The following is a 12877-nucleotide window of genomic DNA, read 5'->3' as shown; positions in this document are numbered from 1 at the left end:
TGTGGCTGCACCTTCTGTGCCCACCAGTGTCAACTGCCAGTGCCCAATGTGCCACCTATCAGTGCCCAATGTGCCACCTACCAGTGCCAACAGTGCCACCCATCAATGCCCACCAGTGTTGCCAGCCAGTGTCCATCAGTGTCTCATAATCAGTGCCACAGATGAGTGCTGCCTATTAGTGTCACCTACCAGTGCCCATCAGTGCCAACTATCAGTGCCTTTTATCAGTGCCATCTATCTGTGCCCTTCAGGGCCACCTATCAGTGTCCTTCAGTGACAACTCTCAGTGCCACCTCCCAGTGCCGCCTCATCAGTGCTTATCAGTGCCCATCAGTGCAACCTATAAGTGCCCATCAGTGCAGCCTCATCAGCGCACATCAGTGAAGGAGAAAAATTACCTGTTTTCAAAATTTTATAACAAACTATGAAACAGTTTTATTTAGCAAAAAATAAAAAACCCAGCAGCAATTAAATATGACCAAAAGAAAGCTCTATCTGTGTGAAAAAAATATATAATTTGAGTAGAGTGTGGTAAGACCACGCAATTGTCATTCAAAGTGTGACAGTGATGAAAGCTGAAAATTGATCTGGGGTGGAAGGGGGTTTAAGTGCCCAGTAAACAAGTGGTTAATGATAACAGTAAACAGGACAAATAATAGGTGGGATCTTCCTAATAGGGCCACAGACAGCAACAAAAACCTGACAGGTGTTCTAATCCCTCTCCATCCTGAGTGGGGGTTTCTTCCCACCAGCCACCAATGTGAGGGCCCTTCCAAAAAAAAAAAAAAAAACTCTCTAGCAATACACACCAAACCGAGCATGTGCAGAGTGCCTCTAAGGCTCTGTTCTATTAGCAGATGAACTGGAGACAGAAAAAGAAGGGGAGGATCAGAGAAAACAGGATCAAATAGCCTTTTTACACAATGCAGAGGATTAACCCCTTGGGTTCCCCAGTGAGTATAGTAGACATGTGCAGAATGAAAACATTTGTTTTGATTCGTTATTTACATAAATTAATTTAGTTTAATCCATTTAATTTGTTTTCAAAATTCGTTTAGTTTATTCGTATTCGAGTCTGGATCGATTCGAAAAGTTTTATAATTAATTTCGAATAGTTTTCTAATTCAAAAAGTTTTAAATTTCCAAAGAGAATAAAATAGAATAGAAAAATATAAAACAGAATAGAAAAGACTATAGCAGAAAATAAAAGAATACAATATAATAGAGTAAAACAGAACAAAATAGGATAGAAAATAAAAGAATAGAATAGAATGGAATAGAATAGAAAGAAATAGAATAAAAAAAAGAATAGAATTAAATAGAAAGATTATAACCATCTTCTGAAATTCGAATAGAAAAGAATAGAATTTAAAAAAAACATTAGACTAGAAATAATATAATTCAAAAAATATTCCTGCGCCAACCAAACCAATAAATCAAATACTGCTGCACACACGAGTAAATAGAAGTAACAAGTAAACAAGTAAATAGAGTAAAAGATAGTGATGCGCTATACATAAATAATAAAGTGCAAATGTGCTCTGTATGAGAAACACTAAAAGCACTGAAGGAGGCAATACTTGCGGTATACAAACATAAAATAAGGTGCAAATGTCACATATTATCCTAGGTTGAAACGATGATAAAATATTAAAATAAAATATCCAAAAATATTAATGATAATAATTCATCATAAGTGAAAAAAATATAGTAAATGTGTCCGTGAAGGGTTCCTTTTGGTAAATATATATACGGTGCAGCATATATTATTATTATTATTATACAGGATTAATATAGCGCCGACAGTTTACACAGCACTTTACAGCATTGGGGTAGACATTACAATACAATACAATTTAAGACAAAGGGAATCAGAGGGCCCTGCTCGTTAGAGCTTACAATATAGTGACTGTATATCAACAAACAGAAATAAAGTGCTAGCGCTGGTGATCACTTTCTACAATGCAGTGCTGGTGATAGGTGGCTTCTTATCCTCTGTGAAGCTTAATATATGGGCGTCCCCTTACCTTACTGCTGTAAGGTAACAGCATGTAAATATGTGTCTTTGGTATGGAAACCGTGTAAATCCCCAGGTGGTCAGGCATGTACTGGCCATTGGGACTACCGGGAGTTTCCCGGTGGGCCGATGGCTCAGTGGGCCACTCTGATGTAAAGGGGCTGGTGATGGGACACTCTGATGTAAGGGGTGCTGATGGGACACTCTGATGTAAGGGGGTGCTGATGGGACACTCTGATGTAAGGGGGTGCTGATGGGACACTCTGATGTAAGGGGGTGCTGATGGGACACTCTGATGTAAGGGGGTGCTGATGGGACACTATGATGTAAGGGAGTGCTGATGGGACACTATGATGTAAGGGAGTGCTGATGGGACACTATGATGTAAGGGGTTGCTGATGGGACACTCTGATGTAAGGGGTGCTGATGGGACACTCTGTTGAAAGGGGGCTACTGATGGGACACTCTGATGTAAGGGGGTGCTAATGGGACACTTTGATGTAAGGGGGACGCTGATGGGACACTCTGATGTAAGGTGGTGCTGATGGGACACTCTGATGTAAGGGGGTGCTGATGGGACACTCTGATGTAAGGGGGTGCTGATGGGACACTCTGATGTAAGGGGGTGCTGATGGGACACTCTGATGTAAGGGGGTGCTGATGGGACACTCTGATGTAAGGGGGTGCTGATAGGACACTCTGATGTAAGGGGTGCTGATGGGACACTCTGTTGAAAGGGAGCTACTGATGGGACACTCTGATGTAAGGGGGTGCTGATGGGACACTCTGATGTAAGGGGGATGCTGATGGGACACTCTGATGTAAGGGGCTGCTGATGGGACACTCTGATGTAAGGGGGTGCTGATGGGACACTCTGATGTAAGGGGGTGCTGATGGGACACTCTGATGTAAGGGGGTGCTGATGGGACACTCTGATGTAAGGGGGTGCTGATGGGACACTCTGATGTAAGGGGGCTGCTGATGGGACACTCTGATGTAAGGGGGCTGCTGATGGGACACTCTGATGTAAAGGGGCTGCTGATGGGACACTCTGATGTAAAGGGGCTGCTGATGGGACACTCTGATGTAAGGGGGCTGCTGATGGGACACTCTGATGTAAGGGGGTGCTGATGGGACACTCTGATGTAAGGGGGCTGCTGATGGGACACTCTGATGTAAGGGGTGCTGATGGGACACTCAAAATGTAAGTGGGCCGGTCTAGATGAAGTCCAGGGCCAAATTTCTGTCCCAGTCCAGCCCTGCAGGTGGTCGTCCTATATTGGTGTCTCTGGCTCTGCTGGTGTATGTGTCCTGGTTACAATCAGCGTCCCCTTTTAATTCCCTGGAGGTTTGGAGCAGGTGAGCCTCACCAATAGGTCATGGGCAAATGTAAAGGACAGGAGGGATGCTCGATAGTGTATTATTTTAAAAAAAATGGTATATGGTATAGGTATATAATGGCATAGGTATTAATAACAACAGAATAAAGACAGGTACTCACATTGAAGTGTATAAAACTGGCAATAATAAAAACGAGCAGCGAGCTCACCCACGTCACTTCTGGTATCTAGTATTCCCAAGGCGTGTTCGTCACGGGACTTCAATGAAGTCCCGTGACCGTGACGAACACACGTTGTTCAAAATTTTCGGTCTTTTCCTTATTTGTTTAGGAAAAAATAAAAACCGCAGAGGTGATCAAATACCACAAAAAGAAAGCTCTATTTTTGGGAACAAATTTGTAAAAATTTAGTTTGGGTACAGCATAGCATGACCACGCAATTGTTATTCAAAATGCGACAGAGCCGAAAACTGAAAATTGGTCTGGGCAGGAAGGTGTATAAGTGCCCTGTATTGAAGTGGTTAAATGGTAATTTGAAGGGTCTACTATGCCAAATCATGGCAGATTGGAGGATCAATCATTTACTATTGATACAAGTCTAATATTGTGATCACACGACCAGAGCTCGCACCTCTGCCAGCCCTCAGTGCTATTGTAAAATCAGGAACTATCTTACTATCTACTGCCTTTCCTATCAGTTGATATACATTAAAAAAATGGAAAAGTCAACAGTAAGAATGGCACATCCTCTTACCCAACACTTCCCGTGCACCAGACCAGAGACCTGGAGGTGCAGGGGGTCTCCTAATAGTCTAGATATCAGCAACTGGTTCGTGTTTTTGCCTATTTGCATCTACCCAAACATGAAATACAGTAAAACCTTGGTTTCAGAGTAACTTGGTTTGAGAGCATTTTGCAAGACGGGCAACATTTTGACTTGATATACAAGCGATGTCTTGATATACAAGTAGTGTCATGTCACAACTGAGTATAAAAGAGAAGAGAGGCGCCTAAGTGTAGCAATATGGTTACATTTAATGAAGGTACAACATTTAGCAACATTTTGCTACACTTAGAGGCGTCTCTCTTCTCTTTTATACTCTGTAGCTCCTGCTGGATTTTTTTTCTATTCCCCTTGTGGGGGCTTCCATTTGTGGGCAGACATTTTATGGTTACACAACCTGGTCACATTGCTATAATCTTTTTATATGGACTATAAACTGAAGGACTTATGAATAAATGGTTTTGGAACGAATCACTTGAGTTTCCATTATTTCTTATGGGGAAATTTGCATTGATATGCAAGTGCTTTGGATTACAAACATGTTTCTGGAATGAATTATGCTCGCAATCCAAGGTTTTACTGTATCAAATTTGAATGCAATGACCCTATCATATAAACAGCACATATTATTGTGTGTCGCCCTTTCTACAATAAAGCCCCATACGCACTGGGGGTTATTTACAAAAGGCAAATCCACTTTGCGCTGCAAGTGCACTTGGAAGTGCAGTCGCTCTAAATCTAAGGGGTAGATCTGAAAAGGGGGGGGGGGGTAGCTCTGCTGATTTTATCATCCAATTATGTGCAAGATAAAATGCTGTTTTTTATTTTCCTTGCATGTCCCCCTCGGATCTACAGCGACTTTACTTCCAAGTGCACTTTCAGTGCAAAGTGGATTTTCCTTTAGTAAATAACCCACACTATCAGATTTTCTGCTGATTTTTGTCTTCAGATTTACCAAAACCATGTAGTGCAAGGGCCTGCCTGATTGCATACAAATTGAAACTCATAAGGTTTGACCTCATATTATATGGTTTTGGTAAATCTGAAGGAAAAAAACAGCAGAAAATCTGATAGTGTGTATGGGGCTTTACAGAACAAGAATTACAGAATAATCTGCATTCTACAAAATATATAATTTGTTAACACAACACTTGGAAGTATGTATAAGCATCTGTTTCTTTCCAACATTTGAAAACTTTATTTTTATATATTATTTTTTTATTTCTGTTCTTTTTCTTCAGCATGGACCAGATTTTTCCAAGGCGGAACGGCTTTGTAAGGATCTACTGCGTTCCATTTAAAAGAGGAAATCTACAGCTTGAAGCCAGCTTCTCTTGCAATAAGATCAAATTTGTGAAAGGAAGTGTAATGATTAATGTTCCTTGGATATAACTCTTTTTTTTTTAAATGACCTGATATACACTTCATTATCTAAAACACCCGTGAAGACTGGAGAAATGAATTTCACTATTTATTTTACCAAGATGCCAAACTTTACCATATTTTTCTCTTATGTATTTATAGTCACTTTTTGTATACTGTATATAATTATAACTAAATGTAAACTTTGCTTCCGATATCATGTGATTGTTAATATAAAACCTTAAAGCTTTACTTAGAGATCATGTGCCATAGAGGGACTTTTGTCTATTGGGATTGGAATTTTCCCGTATTTATTGGAGGCTTTATTGGTGAGATAGCCATAGTTGTGCTTTGGATGTTTACACACTTGCCGTGTCCACATTGAGAGGCTCTACATCCCCTGTTGAATATTTATAAATATATTTATTTAACCACTTGCCGACCAGCTGCCGCCATTATACTGCGGCAGGTCGGCACGATCCCGCAAAGCGTCGTAGCTGTACGTCTGTCCTTTTAAGTGGGATAGCAGGAGCACGTGCCCGCTGCATGGTGGGGGTGCCAATACTCGTGACCGGCGGTCGTGATGACTGCTGGCCATGAGCAATCAAGGGCACAAGAGGCATAAGCCCTTGTACACACGGTCGGACATTCTGACGGAAAATGTCAGATCGGACCGTGTTATTGGATAATCCAACCGTGTGTGGGCTCCATCGGACTGTTTCCGTCGGAATATCCGACCAACAACGTTTTAGAGCTGGGCTATAACATTTTCCGACAACATGGTCCAATCTGACTTTTTCGGATCGTTTGTAGAGAATTCCGATCGGACAAAGTGCCGCGCATGCTCAGATTAAATTCCTAGACCAAAGCTATTGGCTACTAGCCTGAACGTAGTCCCGTCGTAATAAAATAACGTCATCACGTTACGAACGATCGGATTTTCCGACAACTTTGTCCGACAGTGTGTATGCAACACAAGTTTCGGACAAAATCCGTCAGACAAAATCCAACGGATTTTGTTGTTGGAATGTCCGACCGTGTGTACAAGGGCGAACAGGGACGTGTGTGTGTAAGCATACACATCCTAGGTCTATGAGGAGAGAGAGATCGTGAGTTCCTACGAGCTGGGAACCATGATCTCTCATCTTCTATAATCAGTCCCATCTCCCACAGTTAGAACACACACAGAGGGAACCCTTTGATCGTCCCCCTAGTGTTAACCCCTTCTCTGCCAGTGACATTTATACAATAATCAGTGCATTTTTATATAACTATACTCGCTGTATAGTTGTCAATCGACCCAACAATGTGTCAAAAGTGTTCGATGTGTCCACCATAATCTCGATAAAAATTTGCAGATCGCCGCCATTACTAGTAAAAAAAATAATAATAATAATAAAAATGCCATAAATCTATCCCCTATTTTGTAGACTCTTTAACTTATTGTGCAAACCAATCAATATACGCTTTTCATGATTTTTATTACCAAAAATATGTAGAAGAATACATATCGGCCTAATCTGAGTATAGAATTTGCTTTTTTTTTAAAATGGGGCTATTTATTACAGCAAAAAGTAAAAATGTTGTGGTTTTTTTTCTAAATTTTTGCTCTTTTTTTGTTAATAGCGCAAAAAATAAAAACCGCAGAGATCAAATACCACCAAAAGAAAGCTCTATTTGTGGGGAAAAAGGTTGTCAATTTTGTCTGGGTACAATGTCGTACAACTGCGCAATTGTCTGTTAAATCAACGCAGTGTCATATTGCAGAAAATAGCCTGATCATTGAGCAGCCAGTTTTTTCCGGGGCTGAAATTGTTAATATTATCAGAAACCGAACATGCGATAACATGCTATAATTTTCTATAACATGCACAGAGGGCAGGAACACCCAAAACTCCCAGGTAGACATCAGCAGAATTGGGAATTATAGTAGGCAAAAGTCATTGTTTCAGTATTAAAGACACTGAGGTTATTTACAAAAGGCAAATCCACTTTGCACTGCAAGTGCACTTGGAAGTGCAGTCGTTCTAAATCTGAGGAGTAGATATGAAATGATTGGAAGCTCTACTGATTTTATAATCCAATCATGTGCAAGATAAGATGCTGTTTTTTATTTTCCTTGCATGTCCCCCTCGGATCTACTACGAGTTTACTTTCAAGTGTACTTTCAGTGCAAAGTGGAGTTTCCTTTAGTAAATAACCCCCACTGTAACTAAAATTACACTGTTGGATGGGTCAATCCTTGAATTTATTTATTTTTTTAAAGCTGCAAAGGAAAAGTGTGTTGTGCATAGCAGCTTGTTAGATTGCAGCCACAATTTTAATAACCTGTGTCAGTCGGATCCGCATGTGAAAAGACTGATGCAAGACAAACAGAATTGGCTTGTCAGGCTCCAGTAGACTTCTTAAAAATGGTGGCCGCACACAGACACAGATTCCCTGTTGCATAAATGTCAATGAGATGGATAAAAGATGGCCGCTGTTCTGCACCTGTAGAGAACTAAAGCCTGTTATAAATTGAAAGCATGCATCAGATAGGATGCTTAGTAAATTATTGTAATGGAATCATATACAGAAGCTAATTCAGTAAAGTACAAACAAGGGTTAGGGCCAAAATATGGCATCCTATAGAAACAAGAACTTGGTTTTCATTTATTTGGAACAAAACAATCAAAGGGGAACTTTACCCTCCATTTTTTTTTTTAAGCCTTGTCGTCCTGGTGGTGAGTTCTACTAACCTGATACTCACCCACCCAGCAGATCTAGCACTGTCCAGTTAACAGACTCTTCTCTTCTGGCAGTGCTGGGTCCTGTGCCGCCATGTTTCCCCGTGCCATCATCGTTAAGCTGCTGGCACACCAGCACTCCTCTCAAAGACTCGTGGACAGACCCACCTCGTCCTCCTTTTTTCAATGAAAGCTGCCTCCAGGGATATGTGGCGAGTGACATGCATAAGCATTTAAATAAAAAATAGAGGCAAAGCCCTATTCTGGCTGAAGGAGGGGTGACGAGACGGGATCATCCTCAGGAAGCTGAAGGCCCGCTTTAAGATTATTACTGAAGGTTGCTAGAGGTCACCACATTCTGAACATTGCTGTTGTTCAATTATCTATAAAACAAAGTATATTAAAGAATATATAAAAGAAACACCCTGAAGTAATATGGAAGTCTCTGGACATTTTCCTGGTGGTCTCCAATATTTGTTTTTGTTTTTAAAACCAGGATTGCTTTATTGAACAATATGTGGTACTGTTAAAAATAAAATAATCAAAGATAAAGCACAAAGCCATGCATCAACAGTTACAAATCACTGTTAACAAATATACTATCATCCCAAAAGAAAAAAAAAAAAAGATAATGCTTTATAGACTTATAAATCAGCCAAGATAATGGTGATTCACAATCATATTTCCCAGGACAATTCCTAGATAGGCAGGTTAATTTTTACATAGGCAGCGCCGTGTCTAGGGCTGATTCCAATGAGGCAAGTGGGGGGGGGGGGGGAGCTTCATTTGTACAGGATCTCATTCTTAGCATAATATAAGAGATACAAAATCAAAAGTTTTGTTTATCTAGGCTGCTGCTCATCCTCATGTATAAAAGTGGTCAGCCTTCGCGCCGCTAAGTGGTAATAAGTGACTAAAGTGGAACAAAATCCAAAATCAGATATAATGAAACACAGATGCTGTGAAAAAAAGCCTGAGTGATATAAAGTGCAAATGCTAACTAAAAAATGCAGCAGGACAAAATAGTGAACACAAACTATCAAATAATGAATATAAAGGGGTGGGTCCTGAGCAAATCGTGCCACTCAAATAAAATACACAAATTCAACATAATATAAATATGTGCATACATATAATGCCGTGAAAAAAATATAGTCCAAAAAACAGCACGCATAAAAATATATAAAAAATATATAAAAAATGGAAAAAAGGTTTAATGATAGAACAATAATAAAATGTCCGCTACTCAAGGCTCCCAGAACTCTCACCTTTAAACGAAGTGAATAAGCAAATCAAACAAACTCAAGGATTCTCTTATTTCATTCATAAATAATAAATAATAGCCATCAGGAAATCCAAAGGAGGGATGTAATGATACAATTCCGCCACTAGAGGGCCAGTCCCAGCTTACAGAATAGATGAAATGGATCTTCACTTCTATTTCACAGTGTATGGCTCAAAATAAGAGAGAGGAGGGGGAGAGAGAGAAACAGGAGACTTCCATAGTGTAGTAGTTTAAAAAACGGCAGGTAAATTTATTAAAAAGCAGTAAAGACTCTCACATTTTAATTGCAAAAACAAGCACAATCAGGAAGAGGGTATAGTGACAACTTCCTCCCGTCTTACTCTACTTCCGGTTCGTCCTCTGGCCAATCCCTATGCGTTACGTCATGTGACTTCTTCATGGAGACCTTTACTGCTTTTTAATAAATTTACCTGCCGTTTTTTAAACTACTACACTATGGAAGTCTCCTGTTTCTCTCTCTCCCCCTCCTCTCTCTTATTTTGAGCCATACACTGTGAAATAGAAATGAAGATCCATTTCACCTATTCTGTAAGCTGGGACTGGCCCTCTAGTGGCGGAATTGTATCATTACATCCCTCCTTTGGATTTCCTGATGGCTATTATTTATTATTTATGAAGGAAATAAGAGAATCCTGGAGTTTGTTTGATTTGCTTATTCACTTCGTTTAAAGGTGAGAGTTCTGGGAGCCTTGAGTAGCGGACATTTTATTATTGTTCTATCATTAAACCTTTTTTCCATTTTTTATATATTTTTTATATATTTTTATGCGTGCTGTTTTTTGGACTATATTTTTTTCACGGCATTATATGTATGCACATATTTATATTATTTTGAATGTGTGTATTTTATTTGAGTGGCACGATTTGCGCAGGACCCACCCCTTTATATTCATCCTCATGTATACCCAATAGAGCTAATTCAGGATACACTAGGTGAGACCGCTGAAGATGGGTATTGTTGAGATCAAATACATCTGTCCAAAACCGGGTCACCCTAGGACAGGGACAAAACATATAAAAGAAGGAGCTGACAGATGAATGACATTGGGTACAATCCGGAGATCTAGATGGGTATATTTGGTGTAACTGTTGAGGCGTGTAATATACTCTATGTAGAAATTTTATTTGGAGTATCTTTTCTCTGGAAGAGATAACCAAGTTAGAGTTGTCTTCAAAACATCCCTCCCAATTCTCCCTGTTCAGAGTAGGAACATCTACACTCCATTGTTCCCAGAGTTTATCTATCTTGGGGGAGTCCACACACAGCAGAACTGAGTACAGTGCAAAGAGGGTTTTGGTAAGCTCCTCTTGTGCAAGTAGATATCCAATCTGGTCTGTTGCTAAAGAAGGCGGGTCCAAGAACTGTTATCGAGCTGCATGACATAATTGTCAATAGCGGAAGAGCATCCATCGAGGCATATTATGTTGATGGAAAAGACCTGCAAAGGACAGCAGAATACCTCCTGGCATAACATCTCTAAGTGTGTTGATACCATATCGGGCCCAAACTTGTGGGTCCGGAATAGATCTAAGGTGCCTTAGAGAGGAATATCCCCAAAGAGGAATATAGGGAGACCATTGGTTAGTATGTATAAAGCATTTTTAAGTTCTAAGTATTCTAGTAGGATGTGGGAGAAAGTCATAGGCTCTAGACCCATGATAACCTAGGTTTGCCAGGGCCATGCAGAAAACCAGTATTGCGGCCTCTAGACAGATCACCGCATTCACTCTCAATCTAGTAAACCACCATGTGACGGTCACTAGGCCGGCAGTCCAGTAATATATCTGAAAATTGATATTTAACTGGTAACTGAAGTGTAGATTTTGCTAAACGAGGGGCGGCCCCATGCCATAGGAAGTAACCCACAGAAGGTACTCCTTATCCAAATTGGACAGTTGCTGAAGACATAATTAAATTTGGGGAGGAGGATCATTTTAACAATATTAATGCGTCCTATGAGATTTAACGGTAGAGAAGCCCAGGTCGTGCATTTGTCCTTAATTGTTGCAGCAGGAGGGAAAGGTTCAAACTAAAAAAACTATTAAGATTTGTCAGGAATCTAATTCTAAGATATTTGGACTCATCTGCCCATAGTAAAGGTGTAGAGATTGCTGACTCCCTAGCCCCTGGGTCCAGGGGAAAGAGTACTGATTTATTCCAGTTGATTATTCTGGAGTTCTTCCCAAACTATGCAAAAGATGGCAAGGGTCACCCACAGGGAGTAGTGTGCATCACGCAGCTACAGCAGAGTATCATCCGCTTACGGTGACATTTTCTCCTTTAAGCGGCCAAGACAAGAGTCTCGAATTAAAATGGCCAAGGGCTTGAGGGCCAGGGCAAAAAGTCTCTGGGATAGAGGGCATCCCTGACGAGTCCCCCGCTCCAAGGTGAACAACTCTGAGATCTTATCATTGGTCCGAACCATGGCATGGGGTGCACAGTATAGCATACCTAACCATTGAAGGAACTGAAACCCAAAGCCAAATCTCCACAGCACCTCCCAAATAAAAGGCCACTCGACAGAGTCGAAGGCCTTCTCTGCATCCAACGAGGCCATTACTCTTGTGCCGGCATTATTATGAGGAGTCATTAATTTAAAGTGGTTGTAAACCCTTACAAAACACTTTGACCTACAGGTAAGCCTAGATTAAAGTGGTTGTAAACCCTTACAAACCACTTTGACCTACAGGTAAGCCTAGATTAAGGCTTACCTGTAGGTCCAAGCAATATCTCCTAAACCTATGTGGTTTAGGAGATATTTGCCCGAAAACAGGCACCGCTGTCTACGGCGCATGCGCCGTAGACAGCGGCGCGCAGGCGCACTGAGCGCGGCATTCTCAGCGACGGAGCTGCCGCGCGTGTCGGCTCCCGTGCGCATGCGTGGGAGTGACGTCATCGTGGCTTCGCCGAATGACAGCGGCGGAGCTGCGAGACCCCACCAACAAGATGGATGCGGCGGACTACAGGGGACAGTGGCGACTTTGCTGGCTCCTGTGTCAGGTAAGTAACACATAATGGGCTACTATGCGATGCATAGTAGTCCATTATGCTTTGCCTTTGCAGGGAATGAAAGAGGAAGTAAACTCATCAGGGTTTACTTCCTCTTTAAGGCTTACCTATAGATCCAAGAACGGGACCCGTCGTTGTAGGTGTAAACCTACATGGTTTAGGAGATAGTTACTAAAAGACAGTCACAGCTGTCTACAGCGCATGCGCCGTAGACAGCGGCTAGCAGGCACACTATCGCCGTTAGTGGCATGCCGCTACTAATGGCGATATGCCGTTAGTGGTGGCTCCCTGTGCATGCGCGGGAGTGATGTCGTCGCTGCTCCGGTGCTGTGA

The 12877-nt window shown here is 41.2% G+C and overlaps 1 protein-coding gene across 1 annotated transcript in view; it reads left to right on the top strand.

The window, feature by feature from the left end:
• Positions 1-7043, top strand: part of LOC143935280 (protein-glutamine gamma-glutamyltransferase 5-like) — a 71131-nt gene extending 64088 nt beyond the window's left edge. The window contains exon 13 of the mRNA XM_077459027.1: positions 5382-7043. Within this exon, the coding sequence (XP_077315153.1) occupies positions 5382-5532 (151 nt within the window). The 3' untranslated portion in view covers positions 5533-7043. The remainder of the gene's footprint in view (positions 1-5381) is intronic.
• Positions 7044-12877: the final 5834 nt, after the last annotated feature.

This window comes from Lithobates pipiens, unplaced genomic scaffold, assembly GCF_037356315.1.
Source record: "Lithobates pipiens isolate NorthernLeopardFrog02 unplaced genomic scaffold, aLitPip1_a1.2 Scaffold_28, whole genome shotgun sequence".
In the NCBI taxonomy this organism is placed as follows: domain Eukaryota; kingdom Metazoa; phylum Chordata; class Amphibia; order Anura; family Ranidae; genus Lithobates; species Lithobates pipiens.
This window is presented reverse-complemented; position numbering and strand designations above follow the sequence as displayed.